The sequence below is a fragment of the Sylvia atricapilla genome, chromosome 9 (genome assembly GCF_009819655.1).
Source record: "Sylvia atricapilla isolate bSylAtr1 chromosome 9, bSylAtr1.pri, whole genome shotgun sequence".
Lineage (NCBI taxonomy): Eukaryota > Metazoa > Chordata > Aves > Passeriformes > Sylviidae > Sylvia > Sylvia atricapilla.
In genome coordinates this window covers 11,033,269-11,054,453 of record NC_089148.1, presented here as the reverse complement: position 1 = coordinate 11,054,453, position 21,185 = coordinate 11,033,269, and the positions used below count along the sequence as shown (strand labels likewise).

At 39.6% G+C, this 21,185-nt stretch overlaps 2 protein-coding genes across 4 annotated transcripts in view; one reads left to right on the top strand and one right to left on the bottom strand.

The window, feature by feature from the left end:
- The window catches only part of PDE4DIP (phosphodiesterase 4D interacting protein), a 389,196-nt gene that overhangs the window by 250,049 nt on the left and 117,962 nt on the right, over window positions 1-21,185 (top strand). The window lies entirely within an intron of this gene.
- Window positions 1-21,185, bottom strand: part of SUCO (SUN domain containing ossification factor) — a 38,873-nt gene that overhangs the window by 9,095 nt on the left and 8,593 nt on the right. Inside the window, exons 2-16 of one of the 3 annotated variants that reach the window (XM_066324816.1) lie at window positions 17,666-17,774; window positions 15,362-15,463; window positions 14,065-14,210; window positions 10,731-10,871; window positions 10,406-10,556; window positions 9,328-9,448; window positions 8,971-9,095; window positions 8,429-8,496; window positions 7,695-7,802; window positions 6,654-6,759; window positions 4,796-4,816; window positions 4,512-4,567; window positions 3,487-3,578; window positions 2,942-3,007; window positions 635-709 (exon numbers count right to left, since the gene is read on the bottom strand). In XM_066324816.1, coding sequence (XP_066180913.1) covers window positions 635-709; window positions 2,942-3,007; window positions 3,487-3,578; window positions 4,512-4,567; window positions 4,796-4,816; window positions 6,654-6,759; window positions 7,695-7,802; window positions 8,429-8,496; window positions 8,971-9,095; window positions 9,328-9,448; window positions 10,406-10,556; window positions 10,731-10,871; window positions 14,065-14,210; window positions 15,362-15,463; window positions 17,666-17,774 — 1,487 coding nt within the window. The remainder of the gene's footprint in view (window positions 1-634; window positions 710-2,941; window positions 3,008-3,486; window positions 3,579-4,511; window positions 4,568-4,795; window positions 4,817-6,653; window positions 6,760-7,694; window positions 7,803-8,428; window positions 8,497-8,970; window positions 9,096-9,327; window positions 9,449-10,405; window positions 10,557-10,730; window positions 10,872-14,064; window positions 14,211-15,361; window positions 15,464-17,665; window positions 17,775-21,185) is intronic. The other 2 variants (XM_066324818.1, XM_066324817.1) reach the window with 2 other exon arrangements.

The following is a 21,185-nucleotide window of genomic DNA, read 5'->3' as shown; positions in this document are numbered from 1 at the left end:
GGTCGGGGCTTATTATTGGTGGGGGGTTTTATTATTAACTTTGCTACTGAATTAATTGCAGATGTCATCCAAAGTGATCTGAATGAAATGCTACTGACAGTTTATAAATATGATGTTGTGGACAGTCTCAAAATATTTCCAGACAGAAGTAGGAAGTTAGGACTTTACAGCTTCAGCTGGGTAACACAGAGAGTAACGATCTCCAAACAAAGCTGAACAAGCATATGTGTCATCTTTGTATGGGTTTTCTTCTCAGCAAATTCAGCATCTTTATTCCACTTTTCACAGTCACTATGTTCACTATGACACTAATCAGGTGTGCCATAAAAAGTGAAAAGTCATTTAAACCATCAGAGATCATCCAAGCCCTCACAAACCACCCCCCAAACAACAACAACAAAACCCACAACAGCAACACAAAAACAAAAACACCACAACCAAAAAAACCCGAACAAACAAACACCCCCCAACCCCCCCCAAAAACCAACAACAACCAAAAAAACCCCAAACAAACAAAAAACCAAAACAAAACAAAAACAAACAAAAACAAAGAAACAAACAACAACAACAACAAAAAACCACTTAAAGAAATGCAAACCTTCCAGAAGCTTTTAATCTAAAAAAACTACAATACCTTCAGTTTCAGATGAGTCTTCAGTTTTGGCTCCAAGCATATTAGCAGCAATGTTCACCATACTCAGGATAGCATCTAAAAGAGACAGGAACTACTCAACAAGGGCACTCAGAGGGCCCAGAGATCAGCAGCACTGAGAATTTTGCTATTTTGCAACACTTGCTTGAAAAGAATCACAGTGTAAGGACATAATATCTGGCCATTCTATTACACTGGAGGCAGCTGTTTCTTTTAAACATGAGTGCATAAACTAGAAACCTGTATTTGAAAGCCTGTACCATAACATCCACAGATCTGGCTTACACATATATTTATTTTAAGGCCCTGTTAAGTAGAACAGTTCCTCTCCCCTCTGAATTCACAGAAGTAAATTCCAAGAGGGCCTGCTCTACATCAGCACAGATATTAAATACAGCTACTCTTTGGTCTTGATATTGACAACAAACATAATTGCCAGGGTCATTTAGAAGATGAGGAACAGGTAAAGAACACTATCCTGTAAAGGAGCTGGCTTGCTTTTGCCCATTTCTCCTCCACCCACCAACACAGGGCAGTGTATGTCACACAGCCAAGGTCATCATGTTACAGAGGCATTTTAGCAGCAGTGACAAGTTCCACGGGCTCCAGGAAGTCGTGTTCCAAACTTTGGTTCTGCCTTTCCTCCAGAACATGTCAGAAGCTGCATTCCTGATTTTTATGTTCACTTATCTGGGTTTGTATAATGTGAAAAGTCACAACAGTCAAAAGATGCTCAACTTGAGCTATGGATGTTTTCTATGAAAAATGAGAAAATGAGGGAGGATACAGAGTTGGTATGGAAGCTTTACACTGTGGGAAAATGGCAGGAGAGAGAACAGCGAGCTACCCTCAAAGGTTTAGACTTGTAGAAGACTGCAGAATGCTTCTTATGAGATTAAATGTCTGAGAAGTCTCCATCTCCTCCTTAGAGAAGCCTCTTTGTCACTCTACATTTAAGATGCAAAATGGAAACCTGTTACATTTGCCTACGTGCATATAAAAAAACCTCACCAAAAAACAATAGGCACAAACTCTACACCTTCCAAAAGGGGTGCAATGGCTATCCTGACAGCGAGGCAAGGGCTCAGTAACAAAACCCACCAGCCAGAACTAAATACTGGTTACTGCCATGTTTGTGCATTAGACACAGCTGACCACAATCAGCAGTCAGGCGTTTCAAATATTTTAATCTTAGCTTTAGTAGTTTAAAAAATTAAATGGAAAGTCACTGCGTTTTTCAGACAGTGCATATAAACTTGGAATACTGCCCTTGCAGACAGATCATGTGAATGTGTATCACCAAGATAGCTTGAAGACAAGGTTTAAGAAGCCTCAAGAGATAAGCAGTGTCAGGGAAGAATTTGCTGCTTTATCTCATCTGTGAGAGGCACACATTGAGAAATAAACTGCCTTTTCCACTATCTATTTCCCTTTTGAAAACTGCTCTAAGCTGTGAATATTCCTAGCCATGACCTTATTCTCAGGAGACAACAATGTTCTAGGAAAAAGTAGCTCTGATACACTACAGGATGAAAGCAAAGCCTGACTCCAAACAGCATTAACTGAGTGCAAATCTACACAAGAATAACAAATCTTCATTAGCTGTGACAGAAGGAAGAATGGTACAGTGCAAGAGCTGCTTAGAAAATGGTGAGTGGAGGTGATACTACCCTGAATAATTCAGCAGTGAAGAATACCACTAAAAGTGAATATTCAAGGATTCTCAGCCAAACAAACCCTACACACTGGGGTTTTCCAATGGGAAAAGTGAGAGCAGTCAAGAACATTTAGTTCTCTCAAAAAATTACACAGCCCTTATGAATAACCTAAGTTACAGTATTTACATAAAGCCTTCTCAGAAATAGTATTCTCCATCCTGCTCTCCCCCCAAAGTTGTACAAAGTAGATCTTTATATTGCCACCTGTAAGTTAAGCATTTTAATTAAACACAGATTTCCAACTTCTGTATTATTAAGGTTCTACAACATTTTAGTGCTGGCCATATACAGCTCTATGTAACTTTTACATCATTTTCAGTACTCAGAATCTTTCAGTACAGAAAACCAGTTTCTGCAAAACAGATATCCTTGCAAATTGAAAATCCAATTTTAGAACAGTAAGAATGATCCCCCAACTCCAAATTTTTCATTACTCCTATGAAACTAAAACCAAATTGCTTCAGCAGAATACGAAAGCTGTAGATGTTCCATGACAAAATGTCATTCCACTTTCAATTAGCACATCTTGATTTAAGCACAGGAATAACTTTTTCTAATAAATCATACTCACTTGTAGCAGAACCAAGAAGATTTTTTGAAGATTTTTCTTCCCCTGTGTTATAATCCAATAGATAATCTACGTATAAAGAAGAGCAACTCGTGACTATTAAAATTTAATCTGTCATGGGCAAAGAGTATAAACCTCAAGATTTAACATGTCATTCAGTGCTGTTAACTTGACAGTGTGGACATAAAACTACAGAAAGCTTGAGGTTGGGTGTTACAAACTGAAATGGACACTAAGAATAGAACTGTTTGGTGTGAGCTGCTTTATTTTAGTAATCTTTTCCTACTGTCAGCACATGAAGAAATGTCTATTCTGCCAAGTGAAACAGAGACATATTGCTATCATTTTAAAGCAACCCTCTACATAACTACATTTAAACACATTGTTTAAAACATCGAAGAATTGTTGGGAAAGCCCAGAAATGCTGCAATACTGTCAACAAGTAAATTGAACAGTCAAATCTTTCATCATACCCCAGAAGTGATCAGCCACCAAGACCAGCACAACAGCTGTCTGAATGGATAAAAATGCACAAAGTATTTGCTTACCATAATCTTCATCAAACAGCTCTTGTCGTTCAGACTGATACTGAGAATCAGCTATTTCTTCGTACTCTTCAACCATGCTAGTACCAAATACTCTGTGATCAAAGTTTTAAAATAAAAAAAAAAAAAACAACCACACCTTAGTATTAGGAATTATGTGACAAAATTGATAAGCAATATTACCTTTATGTAACAACTAAATTAGATACAGTAACTGGAGTCAGTTAAGCAAGATCAAGCAGCAGGGATGTTTATTTTCTCTAAGGTGTATCTACAAAGAACTGAAACAAGATCCTGTTTCTCATTCTAACTCCAGAGTGCCTTTTCTTCCTTTTAAACTCACATCTAGACTTCCTTGTCTTTGGCTTACACCTCCTCTTCAGTTTCAGCTTTGACTTGCTTTAGGTATATCCATTCAGAACTACCTCACTTTGCATCCCACATCCACTTTGACCCCTTCTGCCAAAATTAAATCAAATCAATCCAATTTAAAGCAGTCTTGTGAACTAAAAATATGGTTTGACTTATAACACTAGAGACCTCCCAGGTTCAAAACCTGATTTTTAGGAGCAGTACAGGGGCTGATAGTTCTCTGAATTACAAATTCATGGGTGTTTCTAGTCAGCTACTGCAAGCATTAACTGACTGCATGAACCTGTGGTGCCAAACAGCTTCCAAACAGCACTCACCACACCTGCTCTTTTTAGTTCACCACTTGTTCCCTGTTTCGCTTGGTCAGCCTTGAAATGCTCATATCCTGCTCTAAAGCTGCTCAAGGCTCCTGTTTCCCCTCCCCCTGCAAATATAAACTATTCCTTACATATTGGAGAAGCAAATAAAAATATTCTAAGCTTATTTAAACAGCCGTGAAAGACACTACACAGCAGGCAGGTCAGGCAACTACTTCAATCCACGATATTTACAAGTAACTGCAAATGAAAACTGCAATTGTTGCCTAACTATTCTACAAAACAGATTCATCCTCACTGCGAGGAGGCAGAAAGACTAAGCAAAACACAAAGTATTACCTTATAAGACTTAAAGGACAAAAATGTTCTGATCCAAAGTGTGATATCAACTCCACCTAAAGAACAGAAGGTACTTAAAATAAAACTCCAAAGACCCAGAGAGCTAATCACTTAACATAAACGTTCAATCTTGAAATTGCAAGTTCTGTTTACTCCAGGGAGTTGCAGATTGCCCACAGCAGAAAAGCCCAGATTTATTCTTGCCATGCATTAAAGAGCTGAGTTGCAGCAGAGAACACCCCCAGCCCCATGCATCCATCACTCCAAAAGAAGAGGTTGCTAACCTTTATGTACTTGATGAACATCTGAAGCGAGAGAGAGGAAAGGAGAAAAAAAAAAAAAAAAAAGTAGATGTCAGTACAAAGGCTGAACACATGCCACAGGCAACTACAGAGTCCTGCTGGGTTTAATTCAGTACTATAAATGCCTAAGATGACAAGCTGGGAAGGATTAAGTTGTATTACAACTTCATCTGCCTTGGGTAGCAAGACTTCATTTAGCCCTTGTACCTTGCAGATTGAAGGTAACGTGCAACATGTGCTTTATCAAGCAATTGAAGTTATTCAATTTTTCAGGGCAGCATGACTGCAGATAGAATACTGAAGTGTTAAATGCACTAAGTGTATTTTTCCCCTTAAAGAACACAGACTACAGAAAGTGATACAAAAGGAAAAACAAACCCACATAGCATGCACTCTGTATGTCCTGCTGCTGCTCCAACTCAGTATAAAATACTTCAATTTACAGAAGCACAATTGCAAGAAATAGAGCAGCTGATGACAGACTTGGGAGCTTCAGACATCTGTGTATTTCCAGTGCAACCCTGACTAAACACTAGCATTTATTTAGTCTGAATTAATTTGCAAACATTTATGAAACCACTCTGTAGACACTATCACTAAAGAACTGGAATAATCTGCAGATGAGACCAAAACAAATAATCCCACAAAAGCAAGCTCACAAAAAATCCCATTGTTTTTGAGTCAGTAAGCCACTTCAAAAAATTAACTTCTGAAGGTATTTTGGACTCATTCTGTAGACCAGACATACTTGTAACTTGCTTACTTTTTGCACTGTGAAGTGAAAACATTACAAGAACAAACCTTTGGAAATTTTAACATACTGTATTATTCAAGGCAGAGCACTGTATCCACCAAGGGATTAAGTGTTGCAGCATCTACAGGAATTCTGCAACTTCACTGACAATGGCAGCTACCTTAAGGCATTAATTCAGTCAGAAAACAGAATTAAAAATAAACCTCTATTCTGTGACTCATGCAAAATTTCTGGGCAAAGAAGTTAGACAATTATCATTCATCACTACTTCTTCATAAAAGCACAAAGCATAATTAAGGAGCACAAACTATTTTTTGGGGGGGGCCAATAACATATTTGGAAGATAACACATCTCTGAGGAAGACCTAAAAGGTCCGTATTTTATTTGAACTTGAACCTTCACTACAACCCAATATTTTCACAGAAGCTTTTATCCAAGTACCACCGTAATTATTTATGGAGTTTTATTCCCTTTGAGTCTCCTGAGTAGAGACAGCTTAATGCAAACTGTTTTGAAGGTGGCAGCAAAGCAGTGCTCCAGCAGCAGTGAGCATAAGTAATTTGCTTAAGTCAGAGCTATGACTGAATAACTATAAAACTGCACTTGGAGTTTATTAATAGGAACCAAGATGCAACCACTTACACTTTCAGATTCACTTAAGTGCACAGCACAACATGGTACAAAAATTTCAAGGCATATTCTGATCTGTGCTCCAGAGACTGAGTGTGCAGTGTATGTATATATACATATATATCTAAATAGACATAGATATATGTATATAAATGTAAAGCAGCCAAGAAAAAATAGGTCAAGATTCTTCTGATCTTACATTCAGAGGACAGTTGGTTAAGTCAAGTAGAACAGAACTTTGTCTAGATTTTCCTTAATTCAGGTACCAGCTAAGTATATACTTGGACCCAAGGGGCTTCCCAAGAGCCTCTCAATTACCAAAGTGAGCAAGGTAATAAGGTCACAACTGTGACAAGGATTGAGTACCCAGACAATCCCAGCCGGGGCCACTAATTAACCAAGGGCAAGCCCTTCCTTCCCTGAGGAGCATGGATGCTTTTGCAGTATTGAGTTACCTTCACATATTTTGCATACATCTGTTCATCCAGAGGAAAGCTCTGGACATTCCTTTCATCTCTGGCATGGAAAGTACCTAATTTAATCCATTTGTTTGTTGGATACCTAGAAAGGAAACAACAGAGTCAGGTAATGAAATGCAGGAACTCACTGTTTACAGTGAGTTTCCCTAAGTTTCTTCTTATACCTCTCCAGAGCAGAAATACATTCTGCTCTTTCCAGCTGCAAGGTAGCAGCAATGTTTCCAACCCAAAAACCTCAGCAGTGTACAAACCCTTGAAGCACAAACCCCCAGACTTATCCCATCAGTGAAATTCAGCCAGTCTATAACAAAGCCCCCCCAGATGAACGGTGAAGAACACAACACCTGGCAGGTTGTATTACTGTAAGCAGGCTGTAGAACACTGAGCAAAGCAGAGCTAGAACTGCAAACAGAACAAGTGTTCACAGTCTAACCCTATTGCTTTAGGCACCCAAGAAGAAAAGGAGTTTTTCTGATGCCTTTTGAATGTCGGCTCACTCACAGACCAGAATTATCTGCTCACTCCAGAAAGCAGTGGGGGCACAGCACTGACTAAACCAAAGTAAAGCCACCCTCTAGCAGCCATCTGGCCAACCTGGAGCACTCTCACCCCCTTCCAATTTCTCACTGGCGTGCTACTCTTCTTTTTTTTTTTAATAACTCATGGGGGTTTGGACAGTTCAGCACTGAATACAGCTCAAACCATGTGAAAATGGTCTGAGTGGCAAGGGAAGGGAGAGCCCACAACCTCAGCAGCATTTTAGTAAGGAATTTTATAATTTGCCATCCACTACCCAGCTACTGTATAAATCATGCTCCTCAACAAATTTTTCCTTTTAATTTTTAAGGTGGCAAAGGGAAAAAACTGCTAGCAACTGACAACATACACAAAGAAAAACCATGTGACTTCACAATACATTACACTTTGCATAATAACAAGCATACGCAGATCATGCCTTATAAAGCCTTGCATCTAATTATTATTTCATTTTTTTCACTCAGAAGGATGGTAACATACCTGTCACTAATTGACACCAGAAAGTCTTTAGGAGTGGAAGAGAATAATTCATGATTTGCAATGTCAAACTGCTTTACTTGCACTGGTTCACAGAGCTCAACAACAAACCTTAAAGACAAAAAAGTAGATTTTTTTTTAAAGAAAAGACTTTTCCTTCTGCAATTACAATCTTCAGCCCTTCACCTCATTATCACATCCTTCACTGGGTATAAGGAGGACACCACAAAAATGCTGTACCACAAGAATCACTGGTGGTGTTTTTCTGAACATCTACTTTAATAACTCTAGGCAGCACCTGCAGCTACAAGAGTTTCATCCATCTTGTTTCAGAGGCAGCAAGTCTCAGAACTAAAAACTAAGGACAGCAAACATAACTTAAATCATACCTGAAGTACTAATTAATGTATGGTAAATTCTGTTCACCTGTCCTGCAATTATTTGACAGTCAGGGAAAGAAACCAAGAATCTTGATTTGAATGCTCAAGTGCTTTATCTGCCATAAGATAATTATGCAAAACTTACACATATTAAGATAGATAAAAATATCACCTTAATATTACTTCCCAATACCAGAGCTAGATTTCTGTGGAAGACAAAATAAACCATCTTGTGCTAATTCTGTCAGAGTTCCTCACACACCCATTCCAAGGAGCAACACACCAAGGTCATGTCAGTATCACAGCAAAGGAAAACTGTAATCACTCTTGCCACAAACATGAACCTCAGGAACCTACCAGATTTTAGTACTGCAAGGATTGAGCATATAAAGGTCCATATTTTCCATCAAAATAGCTGAAGTACTCTGTAGAAAGAAAAAAATAGTATTTTAAATTGCATGGGAGATACCAAGAGCAGCAAGGATTTCTCCCCTCTTTCCAACAATAAGTTTGAAATTGGATTTGTAGACCAGTATGAAGTTTCACAACACTCTGAGCAAGACAATTATCCAGGACACAGCATGCCATACTTTAGGGCAATCATGGATTATTTACTGTGGTGAGCTCTTTCATATACCTCTGTTCAGTTGTTAAGATTCTGTAGGAAGTAGACTCTGCTCCCATTTTCCGAATTCACTTAAAAAGACATCAAGTTCTATCCCTCTTTAAAAAAAACACTGATCACTGTTGATATCCTATCTTTATAAATCAAAATCCCAATCTATCCAAACATGAAAAACAGCTTCACAAACCAGTGTTGAGTTTCAAGTGTACATTGTGCTACTTGTTGCATAACAGCACACTAAAATAATGCACACTAATAATTAATAAATGCTTACCTTTGCCTCTGGATTTGCTGCCAAAATTTTGGCACCACACTCTACAGAGGCATAGTTATTCCTGTTTTTCTGGACCTTTTTAGTGGAATGCTGCCCACCAACAGCAGAAGGGTGCATTGACTGACCTAGGAACAAGAAAATATTGCTACTATAACAAACCACACAAACAAGCAGTATTTGCACTGTCAGGGCACTTCTGCTCACTGCTTTTATAGAATGAAGGCTATTAATTACGTAGTTCTAGCAGAAAAATGAAGTTCCAGGCTGCATTCCAAACGGAGACAGGGCTGCCATTCAGCTCCAGTATGAGATGACAGTGGTCTGTATTTAGACCAAACTAATGAATCCTGAACTTACTCTTTTCTTTCTCCACTTCCATGACTTTCTTCTTCCATTCATCAAATGTTGGAATGTCTCCAGGGTCCTTTGGAGTTATCACTGATGTAGGGTCAATTTCTCCTGTCTTCCTAAAGTCTTTCTGCAAAAGGAAGAACCAGCAATTGTGAATATTTTTCAAAACCAACAATGAAAACAAAGATGAACCTGAAAAAACAAAGCATGCTCTGATTAAGTCAAGGGCAGGCACATCATTTGCACCCATGTTAACAACTCAGAGCCAATGTAAGCAAGATTACAAGCCAGAAAAAACATGTGATGATTTTTCTCTCAGAATTACAGATCATTTCACTGAAATACTGGCAATTTTTGCAGGTAAGCTAACACATTTTAAATAAAATGCAGGCCTTCTTCTCCAACACCTGCGTTTTCTTTCCAGTTTCTTTGCTTTTCCTCTTCCTAATGAAGAAAGGTTTCCCTGTAGCAGAGATCTTTAAACATCAATGCTTGTCATGACAGAATCCCAAGAGGTTCACTGGAAATTCTGAACATCTCAAAAACAGTAAATGATTGAACATTTAAGGAACCATTTTTAAGTATCTCAGAAATAATGTTTTGGACTTGCCTGACAAAGCAAAAACCCTGTCAACTAAACTGTACATTATTCCATTTCAAGTCTTCACTTCTCCTTTGTACAAACATTTTCAGCACACCATAGATGAGTGAACATTTTTTGGTAGACATTTCAAGTGTTGAGGGTATTTTGCAGAGAATATTTTAAAGGTAGTTGCCAAGTGACAGTTGAAACATGATCCTAAACCAGCAAAAAATGGTATTGCCACGACCTTGGTCATTCTGATTTTAAAAAGAGTCTTATTTAAAAACCACAAGCTTAGTTATGAAGTACCTCACAACCAGAGCATGAAAAATGTCATACAGTTCAGTACAGAAGGCCTTGCTAGACACATATCCCACTGTAAAAAAGGCCAAATGATACTTCTAGGACAGAATAAAAATACACCACATATTTTACCAGTGGTAATAACCAAACAGAGGGCATTACTCCTGTGTGTACTGAGGGGATACCAGCACTGCTTACCTCCCTTTTTAAGTTCTCTGAAGCATTAAGAGCAGATTTTTGCTCATCTGCCCCCTTTTCAGGTGCTGAAACTTTGGACTCAAACTCAGATTTTGTCTTCTTTCCCTTGCCATGTGAAGATGATATGTTCTCTATATGTTGGCCTGCAAGGCTGAAAGTTTAAGGAGTATTAGGATCTATAACACGGGCAGCCACATGCAATATCACACACACACAAGTATGTAGATAAGCAAGCACATGCAAATGTTTGTTGCAAAGCCAGCACAAAAAAGAACAACTCCCTTCAAAGTATTCAGAGTCACACACAGGCTGCTTGGATACTCACCTCTCTGGTGGACTGACAAAAGAGGAAGGCTCACTCTGAGGGTCAGCCTCAAGTGTCCCACCAATATCACAGTCAGGTTCTGACTGCTCAGCTTCACTAGAGCTGACTACAGGGATATCAGCACGGGAATTCTCTATTGCACTGAAGGGAAACAAACAACATGCTTTTTTAGCCTTCTGATCATACAAGAAACCCTGACAATCAACCACAAAGATATGTAAAAGTTTTAATAAAGCAACAGTCTCACAGAAAGAATTAAGAAAAGAAGCATGAAGTATGTTGTACCTGGGGAATTGCCCTCTCAGCCATACCCATGAAAGAACAGAATCTCCTATTCCAAGCTGTTTGTCCCAGAAAAGAACTCAAGACAGGCTTCTCATTTCCCAGAACTCTCATCTAACATCTCACCAAACACTGCAATGGATAATTCTTCCCAGCATCACTACAAACCAACAACATCTGACTGCCAGCAACTTTCTTTTCCCTTGCAGCAAAGGAAGCAAACGCAAGACTGAGTTCCCTCACTAAAAGCTCCTCACGTTCCCAAGTCAAGCAGTCAGAACAAAACTTGACTAAAACTAGAGGGGAGAAAAAAGTAGAGCCAGCCAGACTTCCTTTCTACTAATTTATCTCTTCTTTTTTGCTGGTATACTAAAGAACAGGTAACCTAGCAGACCATTATCTAAGCTGTACCAACAGCCCAAACCAGCTCATATGCCCACTGCTTTACCTCCTCGTTCCCAGAAAGGCTGAGCACACCTCACCAGACAAATCCTGAGGCACAAACCAAACAGAAGGCCTCCATCTGCTCTTCAGGAATGATGGAATATGTGGGGAGACAAAGATGGACTAAGAGTAACTTTAAAGTGATCACTTCTGACTGTCCTCTCCAGCACAGGGATGACTTTCATCCTGATCCAGGCTACAGCCAAATCTAAGGAAAAGCTTTACTCTGCCTTCTAAACTTCCACATAAGCTTTCTTTAATGGAAGGAGCAAACTAGGTTAATCCAATATCATGACAGAGCTGCCAAAACACAAACAGCACGTCAGCAACTTAAAGGGGGATCTTTTTGGTTCTCCGACTGCTACAATTATTAACAGAAGCAGCTGCAACCAACCCAGGGAGACAATTTTAGTACCTTTCATCTGATAAATTTCCCGTGGTACAAAACAAAAATCTCACAGGTATTCTAAGACTCTTTGCTATGTCACAGAATCTAACACACATCATGAATACAAGAATTTATTAGCTATTAACAGGGAGAATTTACCCTGTATGCCCCAAAATGCCTCCATCTGAGATGCACAGCGTTTGCCTCTGCATGCTGACTCTCCACTGAAGAAATAAGGCTGACCAAGACACAAAACTGAAAAGCTCCACATATTCTCCATTTCAGTGGGTAGGTGACAGTATGAACAATTATCAGCTGAATAAAATATGGCACAAAAATGACCTTAATTCCTTGCTCTCAGGGTATACCTGACTGACCCCAAGTAACTAATTTTGGCAGAAGGTCAGTCCAAATGCTGTAGTGTTCTCTCTCCTTTGGGTACCTTGATTTGCCTTAATTTTTAAAATGCATTATTAAGCTCACTTAGCACAGCAGGTTCCTTACTTCCAGGCAAGAGCTCAGATTATTTTTCAGTAATTTTTCCTCAGATTAGATTTAGGTAGAAAAGTTACACCCGGCGCTGTTCTAAAAAACGATTCACTACAAAGTAAAACTTGTCTGGGATAAAATTCCTCTCAAAATATTTTGACTAAGAAGTTCTGCTGAAATATTGGACCAGTAACACTTGAGAGAGCTGGACTTCGTTGCGTTGTCAGGAATCAGCATCTAAACCAACAAAAAGGTTAAAAATGTCTGATGATAACAATTGCAACTGTGTCTTTTTAAAGATCTTGTTCAAGCATGGACCTGGACCACAGCTGGTTTGGCTATTAATCTGCTCAGTAAGAGACCACCTGTGACTACTAAGAGCTGAAGTGTGGTTTGAAATAATGCATAAACACGCTTCTCTGCCACACCAGGCCTGCTCTTTCTTCCTGCAAATGGCACTGGGGTCACAACACCATCGCCCAGCACGAACTCATCCATCAGCTGCTCCAAACCAAGTTTCTATTTTCATTCACTTCACAGTTCAAGTCTTTGGAGTTCAGCCCTCCAGCATTCCCCAGCTACAACAGCCAGACAATTTCCAGCAATTACCAGACACCAAACTGAATGTTTCAAAGAAAATAACATCCTGTCTCCTTCTAGGACCTGACAACAGTAGAGCTTACAACACATTACACAAATAAATCAGTGGAGTAGTCAAAAAAAAAGCTATAAAAAGAACACGCTGAAGCTACATTCCAGTTTTGCCCTATAAAAACTGCAAATTTGGGAAGGCTTCCAATTAAAGACACTGATGAAGTGCCAAAATGTTTTTAAGCATTAGCCCTGGCAGACTAGGCAAGATCAGCCAGAAAACAAAATTTCCATCCCTTTTCCACAGTAAAGAAAAGAAATTTGGTAAAGCAAAGCACCTGAACTCTTAAAAACCCCAAAACACCAAAGACAAGTCTACTTCGGTTTTGACGTGTTCAATTTTTATCTAACAAAATACTTCATCTTTATCAGCAGTCAGAACAAGATTCCTTGCCTTAGCACGCATCAAAAAGCCCAACAGGACTTGGTGAAAATCCTTGGAAGATGCACACCTGAATTTCCATCCTACAGTTCACATTCGATAGCACAAAATCCCATAAGAAAAGGGAAACAAAGCAGAGGGACTCCAGAAAGCTGCCTGCAGCAGAGGGCTGCAGCTGTACCTCTCAGTACTAAGCACTAGAACTGAAGTCCCTTGACTGCATTTATATGAGAATTTGCTCTATTTTGTCAAAAGTCTCTTATTACCAGAACTTGAGACTGCTTTATAGTCCCAAGACAAAAATTCTGCAGAGTTCTTCCTTAACTGAAAGCAGAGGCCATTGCTGAAGCAGCCTCAATGCTTGTTGACACAGATGTGAAAGCACATTTGTGAAGGGCAGAAATCCTAATGGTAAAGCCTTGAGGGCTTTTATAGTACAGATTATCTAAGCACTTTGGCTTTATTCCAAAGCAGCAGCTTAGAAACTGATCATGGCAATAGTATTCCCTTTCACGCAAGTACACAACTGTTTATCCACACACTGAGGAAATGGTGGCACACTCCAGGAGCACTGACACCATAAACCAGCAAAACAATTGTGGGGAACACTCCCATCTTATCCCTACTGAACATTCTAACAAGAGTGGAGTAGTTGATGTTCTCCCCAAGACCAAAACAACAAAATAGCAAGAACTTACTCAGGCTGTGAGACGGGGGGTATCTCTGAGGTAGGTGAACTGGAAGTGTTTTCAGTGCTTGGGACTATGCTGGACGAAGCTTCATTTACATCTGCTGAAGGTGGACTCACAACTTCAGGCTGCTTTGTTTCACTTATTTCTGTTGTCTGTAAAAACATTCCAGGTGAATATACAATTTTCAACACCTGAGTAACAAAAGCATTCACACAATAACATCTACTGTGGAGTTCTAACGGTTCAGATTTCTGTCAGAAATTCATTTTGTTTCTTCCTAGACCTAGGTGGCATTCTGTGCTACTCTGGGATAGCTGCAATACTCTTCTGTAGTCTGCAATAATCATGTAAAGATATCAACTGGAGCAGGGCTGAGCAACAGCTTCCTCAATGATGCATTCCTATAGAGACTGCCATGGGAAAAGGAGCTTGAATATTGAAGCAACCAAAAGAAATGGTTTATTTGCATGCTCCACTGCAATCGAATTTACTGTTTTCATCCTAAACTAAATTTTTGAGAAGGCTTTTAATTTCATCATTCCAATGGAGGTCCAAAATTATTTAAAGCCTATTCCATGCTCTAAGTGAGCAAAGAGATAAATCACTTTTCAAATTTGAGTGTTTAGTAGCCTTGAGCCTTATTTACCCTAGGTCTTCAGTTTTCATCAGCACACTCAAAATAAGGCATTGTAAATCTGAAAGAGCATATGACCACTGAAACAGGTCAGATTAACTCCTGCAGCAAAAAGAAATACTGTTGTATCATAGTTTCCTGCCAATAGCTACATTACTCCAATCATCTCACTAAACATGAAGGGGGTCAGGAAGGTTTAACAGATGTGAACACCCAAACCACAAAATAAATATTCTGAATTATGTCCTATGTATGATGCCTTGTAATCAATCTACAAAACAAAAATAAGCAATCAAATAAATAATCTTTTAAGTGGGTTTGTAACATTTCACACCAAGCACTGACTTAACAATATCAACAGAGCTGAAATATCTTTTATTTATAAATAGACATTCGTACCTACAACATCCAATTTTAATTTATCTTGGGAAGTTTTTAGTCAGTACCTACAAATACTAAATCACTCATTATTTATGCACATGGGAAATACAAGGTCTGCTAGCTCACACATTTTCTCTTTTAGTGGAAACATGAGTCTGACAGCAACCCAGTGTACAGGTGAAATGTGAGAGATGGTTACTATGAACTTTAGATAACCAAAATGAAAGACTGAAATCCAAGAAGCATTTGAAAACCGTATGAAGACAGTGAATGAAACAAAAGCCTTGCCTGGTCAGATTTTGTCAAGTCGTTGAGCAGCTCTTCCATAGAGTAACTCCGTGTACTGGAGTCTGCATGCTCAGGCTCCATGCTGGGAGCAGCCTCTTCCCCCTGGGATAGGGAAGGTAAAACATCAGTCAGTCTGCAGTCACAGGCCTTCCATGTCAGCCAGAGCAGCCACCTCTGGGACACACTGAATAACAGCACTTCTTCCACCAGCAAAACAACAAGAAACTAAGCTACATTCATGTTCAGAACCACTGCCCAGCTGCATTTAAAATCTCAGCTGCACAAAGACTACCACAAGTTAAAACGAGTCAGTTAAATCTTCTCTGAAAAGACCATTTTAGCATTGTCTGAAATAATTGTTTGTTTGCTAAGAAAAGTTCCTCGTTCTGCTATGACTTCCCATGTTGACAAAGTCTTACCTATCTCCCTGCTCCCCAAAAGAGGATAAAAAGGAAATTCTAAGCTGACTTGCATCATACAGCTGTTGGAAAATAACACGTGGCACATTTCAGTTGTAGCAGTGTTATCAGCAGAACTGCAGTCATTACACAAATCTGCCAGAACCCTTCAAAGCAACCTTCTCTCCTACAACTACAGATTCACCATCCAGTGCAGTGAACTCACAAAATAAAAAGTATCAACACTTAAGGGGGAAAAAAAGATTAAACCCACCAGACTAAAACTAGCAAGAATTGACACTTGCCCTTCAAACCTTTTAAGTTGTGACTACAAAATATGCAAGCTGTTTTTGAGCAGTACTTTAAAACACAGCAAAAAATGTGGTAGAAATGTACACCCATTTTGTTTTCTAAGGGCTATCTAAAACCCTGTGGCCAAATACTGCAAGTGCCAGTGTTCACACCCAAAATCAGCTGCTGTGCTATACAACACTACATGATATTAATTTGAGAGAATTAAGGCATCCACTGAAGAGCAGGAGCTACAAATCTGTGCTGACAAACCTTAGAGACAATGAGCAACATTTGCCCCTAAATACTATTAGCTCACATCCCAGTCCCTAAGATGAAACAGCATCAATGGCTGCAAGAGACAACTGATCTAAGGCAAACTGATCAAGGGCTGCAGAACCGCTCCTCTGGAGCAGGACAGCTCCAGCAGTCTAATTAGGAGTAACAGACACTTGCTTAAGATTTCTCATCCACCCAAGAGATTTTCTTTAATGAGTGTGAACAACAGTCTAACGTTAGTTTTCACATCTTTGGGTTTAAGTTTATAAGTCTGCTGAACAATGCCACTTTAACAGAATGAAAGGGAGAATATTGCAGAGTAGGAAATCATCCACCAGTGGCTTCCCAGTCTCAAAGCTTGGTTAGTCTTTCCAGTATTATTGCATCAGACATTAAATTCAAGCAGAACTTTTTTTTAGGCAGCCAGAAGAATAGGATTGAGTGCTTTTTGGCTGCACAAGCTGGCAAAAAAAACAGACCTACCCTAGTTGGTGAAATGCTTAAGACACCTACAGTATTTAAAGGGGTTTTTTTTATGGTCAGGCAGCTCTCCACTTGAGTCAGGTAGAATGCTCAACACAGGTTTTCCAAGTTTACTGTGGCATAGAAAAGCTTTTTTGGACTGAGGACTGCGATTAACACTACTACAGACTGCTGGAAGAAACGGGAAAACCAACATATCAATACTACCATGTTCAGAATAGGAGTGCTCCTGCACCTGGGTAAATACATAAATAAATGAAATGACTGACTTTCTGACTCAACAACTTGGGAACTCACTATGAGATGCAAGATGTAGAAACTTGTCATGAGTTAATCAGGGTGAGACAATTACAATTAACCTAAAGTGCTGAGTAAAGTAAAGTTGAAAGGGATCACAGCTTATTTATTATACCTTTCAGAAATACATTTTAGCCTTCTCAATTTTTACTGAACAAAAGGAATACAAAATGATAAATACTGACTTGAACCAATTCATCTCAAATCTTCTCTTTAGGATAACAATCACCTGTACACTGTTTTTAATACAACACAGGTGGAACTGGTATAATGTAACCCAGCCCATCACCTCCTATTGTGGCACTACAGAACCACACACTTCTCCTGGTGCCCACTTCTAACATCTGGCCCTCAAACTAAAACAAAACAAAACAAAACAGAAACAAGCAAACAATAAAATGCAGTAAAGGAAAAATAAAAACTTGGGAAGATATCACAGCTCAAAGAACAACTGAGTGCATTAAACATTCCTGGCCAAGAAGATCCTACGAAGAATCTTATTTTACAATATAATATTTAGTCAGACTGAGTAATTAACATGATGTATCCAGCATACCTTTTCCTGGACATTTTCATCCTCACTGGCCAGGGCACAAGCATCACCTGAAGCGTATTGCACTGCTGATGAGAGACTGTCTTTACAAAAGACATTCCAAACAGGAAGCCTATAAAAAAAAAGGAGTCAAAAAGGTTCATTTAAAATAGAATTTCAGAATTCTCTCAGCATTGTCTCCCTCAATCTTCTTCAGCTGTTCTCATGTGGCATTGAATAAAATACACATACAGTTCATGGACACTCGTTCATAAAATCCATTTGAGGTTTCACTAGAAGAAGTCAGCAACAGAAAACGTCAGAAATTTACTACTTCCAAAAGAAAAAAGTATCACCAAACCAGATCCTGGAGTGTGGTTACATCACAAAGTGAAAGCTGACATAAATTAGCTAACTTACTGCAAGTTAGGAACAATTTGAATCAATTTGAACATCCTTTGTCACAAAGCACTGGGGTATTTTTAGCAATCATTATTACTAAGTAAAAACTTAAGTCGCAGGCTAAAAAGCAAAATCTTCTTAAGCCCCTGAACAGTCGACCTGAGAAGGTTTTGTATGGTCAACATCAACAAGCACTTTCAAGAAAATTTAGGAAAATAAGTACATTTAAAAAACAGCCCCATGCAAAACTTCCCATGAGATTTGTTTTGTACTTTTTTTTTTTTTCCCAACAGCTTTAGTTCTCAGTAGAAATGGATTTATTTCTGCAGAAAAGCAGCCACTGCCTCTACAAACACTTGTACTAGACCAGCATCTTTTCTTTCTTATCATACATGGTCCCTTCACATCCCAGGGAGGATCTGCACAGTGAATCATCAGGCTTGGGGACCCAAAGGTTTTCAGGCTGATTTCAACCAAGTCCAGCAGAAGATGAAGCACAGGGAGGAGCTTTTACAGCCTTCAACAATGCTGGAACATCAGTTATCCACCACTTCAAACACAAACATTTTCCATTTAGGAAATACTGTTTACATAATCAGGTGATCAGAATGACCTCTTTTGAACCCACACAAACATCACCCTGCACCCTGAAAAAATGAGCCACCCTCTTCTCAGAGGAGAGACAGGTCTATTGCACAGAAAAATCGGGATGCAGCAACCTTCTGACAATAGTTTTGAGAAATAAAACAGCCTTAGCATTAATCATAACAGTAAGATTATTAGTAGGTCATTATTTACTTACACAACTGGGATCACTACTGCTTACAATGTGAATTATCAGCTTCCTTCAGAACTTGACTATCAGCTTTTTTGGGAACTCTATGCAGTGTAGACTCCTCCACCAAGAAGGAACCCATGAAACACCAGACCACAGACAAGTATTAAAATTTAAAGTTTGATGCATATATATGTATGTATATATATAATGTGTATCTATCTACATTCTGTGGCTCTCTCCACAGAAGAGACAGTGCACAAGGAACTTGTGGGATCTGACATATTATTATGGAGATGAGCAAATACGGTGCTCTACCTCTGTCTCAGCCCCAAAGCACCTCAGTAATGTCTCTTCTCTCTGAGGCAGCACCTTTCCTCTGTACTAAATGAAACCCTTCAAGTCAGGCAGAACCAGCTGCAGCTACTGGAAAATAAAGAATTGAATGTAAGGTATGAAAAGAATAATAACCACATATCATAGCACATACAAAGTCTCACATCTCTGTTGAGAATTAGGCATAAGCTTCTCACACATCTTGAATTCCCATCCCATCGTGTAGTCACCCATTTGTATTGAGTTTTCCATAAAACCTCTGTCCCACCATATGCACAGGATGCTCATTTCAGCGCATGAATGCCACGTTACCAGGCTCCTACGGCCTTACTACCTAGCTTTCACTTGGAAAAATTAGTTATGCAAGTACTTCATGAAATGAACGAAATGTAAGAAATTCCCATTTTTGACACAGTCTGTCATTTGTTAAGAAAGTTATGCTGTTTAAAATGTTATGCCAGTTGTAACCTGTCTGTTAAGAAAGTTATGCTGTTTGTACCAAAATTTGTACCCTCAAAACCTTATTCCAAGTTGTATACCCCCTCTAAAACCCCGGGTTCCCTTCCCCTTCCGTCGGGCTAGGCTGTCCCCATTCCCCACCAGCTCCTCGAAGTGCCGGCCCCGCCTAATAGGAAAATCCAAGGACTTCCATGGTGCACTGCTCCAAACCGAAGTGCAGTTGCCGGCAAGCGGACCCAAAAGCCGCGACCCAGCACAAAATCCAGATAAAAGGGAGACACTACAACAACGAGAAGACCCTCAGCTACCTAAGGACTGAATTCTGCTTCTGCCGCCTCGCCATGATCACAAAGAGACTGGGAAGAAGTGACCCCCCTAGACCACACGAGCCCAGTTGAGTTCCTGAGGATTCCCGCGAGGCTGGAACTCCCGACTCTGCGGCGAGAGCAGAAGGTCCGACTGACACCTGATCCTCAGCGGCGACAGGAGCAGCGACGGCGCAGGCGACCCCTCAAGTTCTCCCTTGAAAGAGCAGACTAATAAAGGCTTTTCAAAGGAGCAGGTCTCCTGGCCCGTTTATAACACTTCAGGTCATTAAATTTCTGAAAAGGGGTTTCAACCATTTTATGGTGAAATTCTCCTGCTCTTAACTCCAGTACCTCTGGTCTCTCCTTAGAGATATAAGGACTCCCTGGCTCTTCATGAAAATACACCAGAAACATCAAATATTAGAGCATCATCCCACTCCTTCCTTACACAGGCATACACATTTGTTTCCTTCTGGGGGGCACCTGGGGTGAGCTGCACAGAACAGCAGCAACTCCCTGGGTGCAAAAAAAGGAAAGATTTCAATGGCTGTGAATCAGCATTTTAAAACACAAGGTCTACCCTCACAAATGCATGAATAGCTGCTTTAGCACAAAAAGCACAGAAGGCATATATTTCTTGTCTTCATCTGCTGAAAGATTTCATGCAAGAAATCAGGCTTTCTCAGGTCACAAACACAGCCCTGAGAAGAATGCAGTTCAGCAGCTCCAAATTAAGCTACTCTGACATGATCCGTGTCCAACGTCTTATTTACTTATTTTCCAAAATTCTTCTTGGTCTACTCCCCAACTCCAACATGATGCCTCAAGTCTCCCAAAAGCCCTCCAAGCTAGGGAGGGGACTGAGAACTCCTTTTGTGTGTGTGCATGCACCCACAGGAAAGTGTGATCCCTGCTGCAGCAGAGCATGCAGCTCACAGGACGGATCACTCAACTACTGCCAGCAAACTCTGACAGAGCACAAACCCACGTGAGACCAGCCAGTCTGGGAGAAGTCAAATTAATAACCCTATCAAGACCACCAGCAGTAAGTAGTGTTTTTCCTCTGACTTTTAGCATTTTGTACATTAATTCAAGAGGCTTCTTTAGCTGAAAGGATAGAGCCCATATTAAAAACAAATTGCCATATGGCAGAGCACCTCTGTTAACCATTAAAAAAAAACAAAAAACAAAAACAAAACCAAAAACCAAAAAACAAAACAAAACAAAAAAAAACAAAACACCACAACACCAAAGATGAGAATCC